Below are 11,894 nucleotides of genomic sequence, written 5' to 3'. Positions count from 1 at the left end.
GTCCCTTCTTGAAGGACAGACAGTAAGTCTCCATACTTAACAATGAGCAAAATAATTGGCAACCGACTAGTTTACTTTCTGGGGGTTCTGGGGGCTGAGGTTCATTAGATAGAGAATTGCTATGAATTGTGAGCATAGGGTACAGTTCAAAGCTCTTAGCCCCCTGTTGGTGTTACTACTCAATGCAGATGTATACGTGCCCAGAATGAGAGTCCCTGCATAGAACTAAAGGGTTAAACTCAGGACATTTATGCAGTAGCCTTTTTCTGTACCATCCTCTGAGGCTTAACCCACATGCACTCTTACCTCTGACAATAAATACCTTTCAAGAAAATAGAGAAAAACTGTTTTCGACTTTATGGAAAACTAAGCTTACCTCTATAACGGTTGTCAAATCTACCTTTGTTTATTGTGTTTGAGATACTCAGTAATTATTTGTAAATTGTGACAACAGGTATGTGAGACTGTTAACGCCTGGCAAAGCTCTGCTCCTGCTCCGGCCTTCTCTGCTCAGTGGCACAAAAATAGTCTTCTTTATTCACTTGCCTATTGGCAGGAAGAAAGACAGGAAAAATTAAGAGGACATGGGAAGGGAAAGGAGTTATTCTACTAAACTGAGTCTGTCTAAAGTTCTTCTTCAGTGCTGTCAAATATCTTTGCTATTGCAAGAACATGAATGAAGAAATACCCCTAATTGCCCAGTACTTGTTCCTCTCAAAGTGAGAGCTAACAGCCTGGTTCCAAATTTACATTGAGGTATTTTTTCCAAAGGAAGTAATTTGTATCAATTCTAGAACCTAGGAATTTTTTTTTTTTTTCTGCCACATATATTAGAGAAGGAAGGTAGATCACTAGGAAGAAAACCAGCACATCTGGGTTTGGAGGAGATGGGTTAGCGTTTGAAGTGCTTGCCTGCAATGCATGATGACCTGAGTTTGATTCCCCAACATCCACGCAAATCTAGATCAACAAAGTGGCAAATGAATCTGGAATTTCCAGCAGCTGGGGGCCCTGGTTGACCATTTTCTTTATTTCTCTGTCTGTCTCTCTTCTATCTCTCTCTGCTTGCAAATAAATTTTTTAAAAACTACCTTTTAAAGATAGCATATGTTATAAGAATAAAGGAAAGCCACTGTTTGAAAGAAAAACATGTGACTCAAGGGAAGTTAATTATTATTGGGTAGTCACATATTTCTTTAGAAAATCTATGCCAGAGCTGGGGAGATTGCTCATTGGTTAGAGCACTTGCAAAGCCTGCAGACCTGATCAGTTCTGAGGCAGCTCAATGCAAAAGTGGCACATGTGTGTGTGACTGTGATCCCAATACACTTACCACAATGGAAGGAGCCAGGAGAATTTGAAGCTCACAGGCCAGCTAGTCTGATGTTTCTTTGCAGTGGCAAGAGACCCTGTTTCAGAGAAGGTGGAGGAGAAACACAGACTCCTTGAAGTTTTCTGATCACCACACATGCACGTGCACTCCCCCACCACATAATACATACATACAAGTAAATTAAATAAAATTTACAAATATTAAAAAAGCAAAAGTGGGTTGGAGAGATGGCTTAGTGGTTAAGGCCTGTGATGCTTAAGGACCCAGGTTTGGTTCCCCAGTACCCATGTAAGCCAGATGCACATGGTGGCCCACGTGTCTAGAGTTTGCAGTACCTAGAGACCACAGCATGTCCATTCTCTCTCTCTACCTGCCTCTGTCTCAAATAAATAAATAAATAAATAAACATAATTTTTTTAAAAAAAGCAAAGGTGTGACAGTCTTATTATTAGATATTTATTTATTTATTTGAGAGAGAAAGAAAGAGGAAGATATAGAGAATTGACATGCAGAGCCTCTAAGCCACCCAGTAAAGTAAAATGCCCAGTAGTTTTTAGAAAGTGTGCATCTATAGTTCTCAAAGATATTCTTTTATTAAATTATTTATTTATTTGAGAGTGACAGAGAGAGAAAGAGGCAGAGAGAAAGAGAGAGGGCTTCCCAGCCACTGCAAATGAACTCCAGACCGCTGTGTGTCCCCTTGTGCATCTGGCTAACGTGGGTCCTGGGGAATCAAGCTTCAAGATCCAGGTCCTTAGGCTTCACAGGCAAGCGCTTAACAGCTAAGCCATCTCTCCAGCCCTCAAAGATATTCTTGAATGAGCAATGCACTGACAAATGTGATCCAGAGTGCCCCAGGCTTGGCTTATAATTTAAATCATAGTGGCAGGAACCTAGCTGCATTCAATTCCATAGTGCTTAATAAAGACAAATTTATATATTGCAAATAATCAAGGGACAAGTATCATAACCACGTCTAGAATTGAATGTTAGTTAAAAATGTCTGATGAGGGCTAGAGAGTTAGCTTAGTGGTTAAGGCACTTGCCTGCAAAGCCAAAGGATCCAGGTTCAATTCCCCAAGGCCCACATAAGCCAGATGTACAAAGTGGCACATGTATCTGGAGTTCATTTGCAGTGGCTGAGGGCCCTGGTGTGCCCACTTTCTCTCTCTCAAATAAATAGTTCGATTGTAGTGGCTGAGGCCTTGGTGTGCCAGTTCTCTATCTCTCCTCTCTCTGACTGAAACAAATTTAAAAAATTAAAAATGTCAAGCAATTTGTAGAATCAACTTCCATTTGTATTTCAAAATGAAGCTTATAGCAATCCCAGCCTAAATTCTTCTAAAAGAAGTTAGCTGAGGGCTGGAGAGATGGCTTAGCGGTTAAGTGCTTGCCTGTGAAGCCTAAGGACCCCGGTTCAAGGCTTGATTCCCCAGGACCCACGTTAGCCAGATGCACAAGGGGGCGCACGCATCTGGAGTTCGTTTGCAGTGGCTGGAAGCCCTGGCACGCCCATTCTCTCTGTCTATCTGCCTCTTTCTCTCTCTCTCACACACTCTCAAATAAATAAATAAAAATTAAAAAAAATTTTGAAAAAAAAAAAAGAAGTTAGCTGTGCCTTGTCTGTCCAGTAAAAATAACACTAAGAAGCTGTGTGGGGTGTTATGTCCCCTCTCCTACTAACTCACCACACTATCAACTTGTTATTTTGACCATAGGAACCTCATCCATTAGTTCCCCCCAGTCCATTCAGTAGTCCCCTCAGCTTGCTACTAAGTACAAAGGATGCTTGTTTAGTGAATCCTGTTCAAAGATGAGAGGTGCATGGGTGTTAATGACCAACCCTTTGCAAGGAGCTGGACACTCCTGGAACAGAAGCCGTGGAGACGTTATGACATCAGAGACCTTTCCTTAACGGTGGCCAAGACATTAAAACAAGTAAAACCGAAATGTGAAAAAGCTTCCGGTGTTTCACACCAAGACCCCAGACTGCAGACTGTCTTCATCTGTACTTGCAGAGGGCATGCATGTGTGAATACTGGTGTGGTAGAAGTCTGATCACCCAGACTTTTGTTCAGGGCCACTTCCTATTAGGGCATGCTGTACAGGACTATCTTGTAATTCTGCTGCTACTGCCAAGACTTTGGTGTGCTGCATCCCTGGGTACTGGGGTGGATGCTTGGATGCAGCCAGAGGGTCCCCTTGTGAGGTCCTGTTTAGTACACTTGAGCTCCTCCAATTCCAACTCCTCGTGACTGCTGGGCTGATCTTCTAAAACTCCAGGTCTGAAAGTAGATGTTTCTATATAAAACCTTGCTTGGATTCCCATAGATCTTAGGATGGGGCCCAAAGCCTTTATCCTATCCTGTAAAGCACTGCATGATCTTGTCTGGCCTTCTTCCCCAGGCCCCTAGCATCGCTCTGCCTTGGAGAAGCCAGCTCCTTCCCATCTTAGCTCCTTGCTGGACCCTGTGCTGCGCCTTGTCCCACCTGTTTACCTTAATCTTCCCTATAATACTCAGCATTCCCCTGACACACCTCTCCATCTAACAGCCACCATTTTGCTTCCTTTCCTTTGTTCCTCCCCAGCCTGTCTTAGAAATAGTGGACCACGTGTCTCTTCCTCTATGGCAATGTGATGATGACACAGAATTGAACTCCCTGGACTCCAGTAAGTGTAGATGTTGCCGAGAAGCCTGGCTCCTGCTTTCCTAATCTATAGGGGAGTCAAATGACTACTCCAAGCCTGTTCCTCATCTCCAACATGCTGTGGAGAGTTTTGACTTTATTGGGGTGCTGCAGGAGGTTTTTGCTAGGGCTACGGAGTGCACACAGTACATCACCATGCCGGCGTGGGATCATTCCTGTTGTCATTACTCAAGAAATAGAGCTCAAATAAAGCTGATAACTGAAGAAACGCTGGGCTTGTCATGAGGTTCCTCAGCCTTTCAATGAGAATAGGTCTCTCATGTGGAATCCCCTGGCTTAGAAGCTGGTATGCTACTGTGTGTGTTATGTCTTGTTAACAGGATGCTATATGGAATTTGGGAGGCAGCAACTTTCTAATGACAGGGACAGTTGAAGAGCTTAGTCTGTATTTCCTAGCTCCACTGATCTTGAGTCAATTATTTTCCCAAAAGAGAGATTTTTTTTTTTCCCTACCCCACTTCAACTGTTTCAGAATAGAAAGATAATTGAAATCTCTGCCCAATCTACTCAACAAAGTCAGGGTAACCTTAATACCCAAATCTCATACAGATTGTGAAGACAGAAAAACTGCAAGTGAGACCCAGCAGCAGCTTCAGGGAATGATGCCTAGTGGCCACCAGGGCTCCTCACAGACAGAGGTCATAGCATGCGGGGTCAAGTTCAAGGCTCTCCAGCGGGGCTGCCACACTTCAAGTCCCACCCATGCTTCCTTCTCTGAGACACAAGAATGACTTCAGCTAGCTTTTGTAAAGATTCAGGATAGAAATTCAAGTTCAACACCCCACAGAACCTGTCTATTGGGCTCACAGACCCATACCACCCTGGCTAGTGAGTCAGGCACAGTGCCAAGTGGTCTAAACAGCTGGCTTTTGAAGTGATCTCCGCTTTCCACCCTTTATTGGGAAGCCAGTGTCTCTTTTGCACGGCCCTCTCTGGTTTTGAAGGTGAAGACTCAGCAGTGGGATATTTAGGTCATGGAATGTTTTCTACCAGCCGGTTTCCTTTTGCGTCTCTGCGGGTTAGTTTCCAGATGGGATCTCTGCTCACAGATGCCACCCTGCGGATCTCCCCAGGCAAGAGGACTTGGTAATGCAAGACCACCCAGCCTGTGGTGGCCTAAGCATACATTTGGCAGAGAGTCATTCCTGGCTGCGGCTTTTCCCAAGAACAAGCATTAGGCATCAAAGACACACAACAGAAGAGCAGATCACTGAGCAGGGTGGTATTTTATTGATATTTATTTTTGAGAGAGAAAGAGAGAGATTTTTGCCGTGGGCGGGGGGGGGGGGGGGGTTCTGGGGAATCGAACCGGGTCCATCAGGCTTTTGCAAGCAAGCGCCTTTAACCTCTAGGTCCTGGACAGCATTTTAATCAGTGCGTTAGAAGATTAAAGGAGAAGAAGCTTTGCAAAAGCGTAAAGAACAGTAAACTCGCAAATCCTTTGGGGGAAGGATTTTTCACCAGGATGCCTGGGCTTGGAAAGGAAGGCTGTGCTCTGCAAAGATGACCGCTAGATGGTACTGCAAACCCACACTCCTCGGCTCTGTGCCGGCTAACAGCAGGTTGCTGGAGACAGAGACCCAGCAGGGGCGGTGACCAGGCGGGCCGGGGCAGCTTAAAGGCGGCGCGGCTGGGCGCTGGGCGCTGGGCGCTGGGCTCAGCTGGGTCGTAGCCCTGCCGCCCTTGGACATGGCCCTGCTTCAACAGCCAGGTCCGCACCGGTGGACGCCAAGAGTCCAGTCAGAGCGCAGAGTCCCCGGAGGACATCCGGACGGGGTGCAAGAACAATCTCAGGAAGAGTACTGGTAAATAGCTACAACTATTTTCTAGAAACGGCCCGGAAAACAAATAAAAATCACGAATGCTTACCTTACAGGTAGAGGAGAGCAGAGTTGGTCAGCCAGCTTGTGTAGGAAACTTTTTTTTTTTTTTAAAGCACCTGGATATGGTATTTAATGTAACGGTAGAATTGTTCTACACCTATAAGGTATAAATATATAGCAAATAATTACAATTCAATGCATTACTTGGCATTAATAAGGAGAGTGAGGACGAGGAATTGTAGCTGTCTCCCCAAAAGTGATGAGTTTGAAGTCAAAACGATTTTTAAATGTAAATCAAGAGAGAAATTGAACAAGAGTGGCTTTGGTATTTTATAATTTTTTTTTTTTTTTACAGTGTCTTCATGTAGAATTTATAAAGTTACCAAGCTGACTTCATGGAATTCAGGAATTCAGAGGAAATGTTCACTGAGGGGGAAAACACCATTATTTTTCTTTAACTTTGAGGTGCAGAGTAAGCTTATATAATTCAACATGCAACTTTAGTATGTGTTTGTGCTTAAGGTAACAAACAGACTGCTTTGCCAGTCTTAGTGATGACCATCAGGACTAAATTGTGGTGGAGCTGGAGAGGATGGGGACAATGACAAGAACACAGATATTGGTCCTTTTAAAGGGCTACTCATTTGTATGTTCTTCAGAAATCCGAGCTCACTTGAGCAAAGTATGATGCAGTAAGCAGTCCCAGGAATGTGAAAATCTGGCGAGTGGCTGGGATTTTATGGGATTTTTAAAATAGGTTATAGGGGACACTCTAAGAGAGAACTTGGATGCCAAGAAAACAGACAAGGAAAGTGAAGTTGTGCTTGGCATAGGGGTGAATGTCATTCTACTAACAGGAGGGAACAGAATGTGAGTTGACAGAAAGTGGGTGAAAACATTAAGCCTGCTTGTTGGAGGGACAGAATTCCAGGCACCAGGAACACTGGTCAGAATGGGGCCAGCCGGGTCCATGCTTCTAACAGGTTGTGTATATCCGTTCCTTTTCTTAGCTCGTGCTTGTCCAGGCATGCTTATGATTGCGGCGCTTGTAGACAGTTAATCTCTTGAGATCACGACAAAAACCTGTCTTACCGTCACCGGGATGCCAAGAGCGGAGGTATTTTCCTCCAGCAATGAATTCCTCATTTCACCTGCATCTTTTGGATCTTACCCTGAATGCCACGGGAGACAGTCTTTTGGGATCAAATGTCAAGAACAAGTCTTCGCCCTGTGAGGACATGGGCATCGCCGCAGAGTTCTTCCTAACTCTGGGTCTAGTCAGCCTCCTAGAGAACGTCTTGGTCATCAGCACGGTCGTAAAGAACAAGAACTTGCACTCACCCATGTACTTCTTTGTGTGCAGCCTGGCGGTGGCTGACATGCTGGTGAGCTTGTCCAATGCTGGGGAGACCATCGTGATCTACTTAATTACCAATAAGCACCTGGTGATGCCGGACGCCTTTGTGCGTCACATTGACAACGTGTGTGACTCCATGATCTGCATTTCTGTGGTGGCCTCCATGTGCAGTTTGCTGGCCATTGCAGTGGACAGGTATGTCACCATCTTCTATGCCCTGCGCTACCACCACATCATGACAGCGAGGCGCTCAGGGCTGATCATTGCCTGCACCTGGACCTTTTGCACAGGCTGTGGCATCATCTTCATCATTTACTACGACTCCACTTACGTCATCATTTGCCTCATCTCCATGTTCTTCACCATGCTGTTCCTCATGGTGTCTCTGTACGTACACATGTTCCTGCAGGCTCGGACCCATGTCAAACGGATGGTAGCCACACCCAGATACAGCTCTGCAAGGCAAAGGACCAGCATGAAGGGTGCCATTACCCTCGCCATGCTGCTAGGGGTTTTTATTGTGTGCTGGTCTCCCTTCTTCGTCCACCTCATCCTAATGATCTCATGCCCTCAGAACATCTATTGCTCTTGCTTTATGTCTCACTTCAACATGTACCTCATCCTCATCATGTGTAACTCTGTGATCGATCCACTCATCTATGCCTTCCGCAGCCAGGAGATGCGGAAGACCTTTAAAGAGATCATTTGTTGCCATGGCCTCAGACTAAATTGTCAGCTCCCCAGCAGGTACTGACGTGACATTCTCCTCTCTGGGCACTCATTTCTCAAAATCGGTTTGGTATAGCCCAGGGGCTAGCAAGATCACTAGGAACCTCATGTGCATTCCTTTTTCTCTCTTTTCCAGTTCAAATTAGTGCTGAAGAAGAAACACTCCTTTATTTCTTGGTGGCCATTGTATGTCAGAAGTATTCACGCATTACTTACATATTTTGGGAATGGTCTGTGTCTATGTGTCCTTTTGTCATCTTACTCCCTTTCTGCTCCCATTTCTGGGTCCCCAACCATCCTCCACTTGGTCAGTATGTCCTTAGGAAATGTATGACATCCTGAGTGACAATCTAAGCATGATGAACAGGCTGTGATGGAAATAAACACTGTGGATATATATATCATGTATGATTGCTTTGTTCTACCCTAAAACAGCCCCTTACTTTGCTGGATCCTCCTGGAGTTTTACTTGCTGGTCAAGGAAGAAGAGACACCCAGATCCTTTCCATCTGAAAACTTCATGTTCATTTGTTGTGACTGTCTCCACACCTCTCATTTCCTACACTTTTGGTTTTATGACTTGCATTTGGAATTACCTGGGGAACAATATTCCCCAATTATGCTTTTGCCCGTCATAGTTTTATACTTTCCCAGACAAAAAAGTTTATGCCACAAACCTTGCTTCATGTGTTGTGAATATCTGTGACTTTTCATTACTGTCCTATTCGGGCTCCACTAAGGGTTCCCACATGAAAATTTGGGGATCTAGTCAAGGGCAATGGGTGAACACCTGCTCTCACCCTATAGAAAAGATACTCTGGCTTTTTCACATGAGGTCTGTCTTGATGTCTGAAGCCTTGCTGCTGTACTCTTTACAGCATTTTAATCTAATTCTAGCAGCCACCAAAGTTCAGGGGTCCCATCTTTGACCAGGGAACCCATCTTCTCCAATCCAGAATGGAGAAAAGAAGAGTCAAGCTCAGGTCCCAACTTTGCCACTCACTTGCTAAGTGGCCTTAATCATCTCACTTTAGGTTCCACATCTGTGCTAATTTCCCAGGGTGGCTATGGGAAAACGGTATGAGAAAATCTGAGAACTTTGTTTAAATTTTGAAAACACCAGAAGGCCTTTCTTTTTATTTTAAGACATTGACCTATATGAGACAAAAGCTAAGGAAGGACACAGGAGTTAGTGACTAGAGCAATGTGTGGACACCAGGAGTCCTGCTTTGCTCAGAGGGGCTGTGTGGCCTCTGGGTCTCAGGGTTCTCCTATAAAATGAAGGTCATATATCCCCCAGGTCACTTGCTACATTTCTTTAGTAGCTTCTTGGTATCAGTCTTTGTTCCTTGGTTTGGAGATTCACATTGAGACTGGTCCCAAATGAAGGTGAAAATGTAAGAAGACCAGTGGGCCATTAGGGAAGATTTAAGGGACAGAGAAGAACTTCCTGGGTATAGTCACATAAATAGCTTTGGGCTTGACACACCCCTACCCCAGCATAGAAAGAACTGGTGCTGATCAATAGGAAAATACACGAAATGTCCAAATCTTCTGCAAGTGACAAATTAACAAGTTGTTTGGAGGGACAGTAGTCCTTCAAAATGTTTTCTGTTTCTTCTTGCTGGAAATGTATGTGCACGTTTTGAAGAGAAAGTAAGTGTTCTCAATGTAATTAGCATGGAAAATACAGTCCAGTGTTGTGGCTGCCATGGGTACTGTGCAGGGTGACTCTCATCTGCGCATGGGCACTGATATAATGGTTGTTGTTACTAAGCAAGTTCTTGTTGAAACTTTTGCTTAATACCCCTGAGTACTAAGGATGGTCACCAGACTTCCAACCCTAGAGTAAACTTTGTGGTCTCATTGGTTTCATATTGAAGTTGTCTTATTATGCAGATTCTCTGCTCTAGAAGGCTCGTGGCTGACTGAAAATTCTGACGTTTATATGAGGGTCTTTAAGGAAATGCTCAAATGTCTTTCAATCTCTATATAAATAGTATAAAATAACTCATGTGTTCAAGTGGATTTTCCTTTGGAAGGAATGTATGGTATGTATGCAGTGACTTGTTAAATATCTGTAAATGAGCTGACGCCTCGCACCTAAAACAGTTCCCCAAACAAAAGATACATGTGTACATCAAACATTGTATGGCATTGTATCCTAACTTCCTGCTTATGTTGACATATATTTGGTGTAAAAACATATACTCCAAGAGATGGAAAAAAATATAGAATGATGTATCATCTAAAATATATAGCTAAATATATGCTATAAATAAAATGGAAGGACTGTCATACAGATGTGTGGGACTCTGAGAATCGGGTGTTGCAACCTGAGAAGTCATATGCTTTAGTGAATTTTACTAGACAATATTTACTGCCTATATAATCAACATTCAAAATGATATTACTCCAACAAATAAAATAAAATTCATACTTGACTTTATAGCGCTCAAAAGTCTGTTTTAGTAAAAAGTTATAGCCAGGTGTGGTGGCGCATGCCTTTAATTCCAGCACTTAGGAGGCAGAGGTAGGAGGATTGCCATTTGAGGCCACTCTGAGACTACATAGTGAATTCCAGGTTAGCCTGGGCTACAGTAAGACCCTACCTTGAAAAAACAAAACAAACAAACAAAAAAAAAGAAATTTATTTATTAAAAATACATAACCTTTTGGGCTGGAGAGATGACTTAGGGGTTAAGGTGTTTGCCTACAAAGACTAAGGACCCAGGTTTGATTCGATTCCCCAGTACTCACATAAGCCAGATGCACCAGGGGGTGTGCATGTGTCTGGAGTTCTTTTGCAGTGGCTATAGGCCCTGATGCACCCATTCTTTATCTGCCTCTCTATTTTAAAATAAATAAAAAATTTAAAAAGTCCATTTTGGAGTTATCACCTTTTATGGGCTCAATGTGGGGCTGGAAGTGTGGGCTGTCAGAATATCTTTCATCCAAAAGCCATGGGTACTTAGCAAGATTCTCCCCCACCAAAATGAACAACAACAAAAGACCCAGAAAAATTCTGTTCTGTAGATTTATTTTATTTTATTTAGTTTTTTTTTTTTTTTCGAGGTAGGGTCTCACTCTAGCCCAGGCTGACCTGGAATTCACTACAGAGTCTCAGGGTGGCCCTGAACTCATAGCAATCCTCCTATCTCTGCCTCCTGGGATTAAAGGCGTGCACACCACGCCTGGCTACATTTAATTTTTTAAAACAGTGTGTGTGTGTGTATGTGTGTATAACAGTATTCCCATCTTAACCATTGTTTTGGTGCTTTCTTGGTGGCAGGTGATCCTGTAGAAGCAAACAGCTTCCAAGTCTTAGTCAGCCACTTCACATAGCAACAATTTATTGTTTATTTTTCTATCATGCTATATGCTCAAATGGCTCAATAGCAGGACATCTTATTACTCAAGGAGCCCACTGATGTGTATTCATATCAATTCTGATATACACCTGCTTGTGAATTTCTTTTCTAATCACATTTCATTCCTCAAAATAAGTCATGTGGCCCAACCTCAAAATGGGTCAAGAAAATTCAACCCCTCAGTGTCTGAACAGTTGTGCGTATGACATGGCATGTTCTCAGCACAATGCAAGAAGTGTGACCAGCAGTGTCCTTGTCCTCAAGGAGCTTATGGACTCCTTGCAATGGCCACATATGTGAACAGGTTACACCCTGTAGTGAAGAATGGACTTGTGTGGCATGGTCATCAATACATAGAATGAAGTTTGTGATGGATTTTCACATCAGAAAACTGACACATGTGCTTATGGACAGAAGTCACAGTTTTAGGGTGAGGAGATGAGTTTGAGCTCCTGCGGTGTAGATATTCCTGGCTCTTTACTCACTACAAAACACTTTTTAAGAAATGAAACATACAAACTTTATTTAACAAAAGTAACAGGTAAAGTCAAACAGGCACTTATAATTAAGAA

General features: G+C 43.4%; 2 protein-coding genes across 3 annotated transcripts in view; both read left to right on the top strand.

Moving 5' to 3' along the window:
• Nucleotides 1-5,855, top strand: part of Rnmt (RNA guanine-7 methyltransferase) — a 36,012-nt gene extending 30,157 nt beyond the window's left edge. The window contains 3 exon segments of the mRNA XM_045143501.1: nt 3,923-4,004; nt 4,987-5,128; nt 5,750-5,855. Of these exon segments, the coding sequence (XP_044999436.1) occupies nt 3,923-4,004; nt 4,987-5,128; nt 5,750-5,855 (330 nt within the window).
• Nucleotides 5,704-8,978, top strand: Mc5r (melanocortin 5 receptor). 2 transcript variants are annotated; one of them, XM_045144094.1, is made up of 3 exons: nt 5,704-5,847; nt 6,221-6,330; nt 6,876-8,978. In XM_045144094.1, the coding sequence occupies exon 3, from the start codon at nt 6,999-7,001 to the stop codon at nt 7,974-7,976; it is 978 nt and encodes a 325-aa protein (XP_045000029.1). In that variant the 5' UTR covers nt 5,704-5,847; nt 6,221-6,330; nt 6,876-6,998; the 3' UTR covers nt 7,977-8,978. The 2 variants fall into 2 exon arrangements, with proteins under 2 accessions (XP_045000029.1, XP_004656879.1); XM_004656822.2 differs by lacking the exon at nt 6,221-6,330.
• Nucleotides 8,979-11,894: the final 2,916 nt, after the last annotated feature.

The sequence above is a fragment of the Jaculus jaculus genome, chromosome 2 (genome assembly GCF_020740685.1).
Source record: "Jaculus jaculus isolate mJacJac1 chromosome 2, mJacJac1.mat.Y.cur, whole genome shotgun sequence".
NCBI lineage: Eukaryota > Metazoa > Chordata > Mammalia > Rodentia > Dipodidae > Jaculus > Jaculus jaculus.
The sequence above is the reverse complement of the archived record's forward strand: the minus strand, read 5'-3'. Positions and strand labels throughout refer to the sequence as shown.

Coding starts and splice junctions, on each gene's coding strand:
- Mc5r (XM_004656822.2), top strand. CDS start 6,999: ATGAATTCCTCATTTCACCTGCATCTTTTGGATCTTACCCTGAATGCC.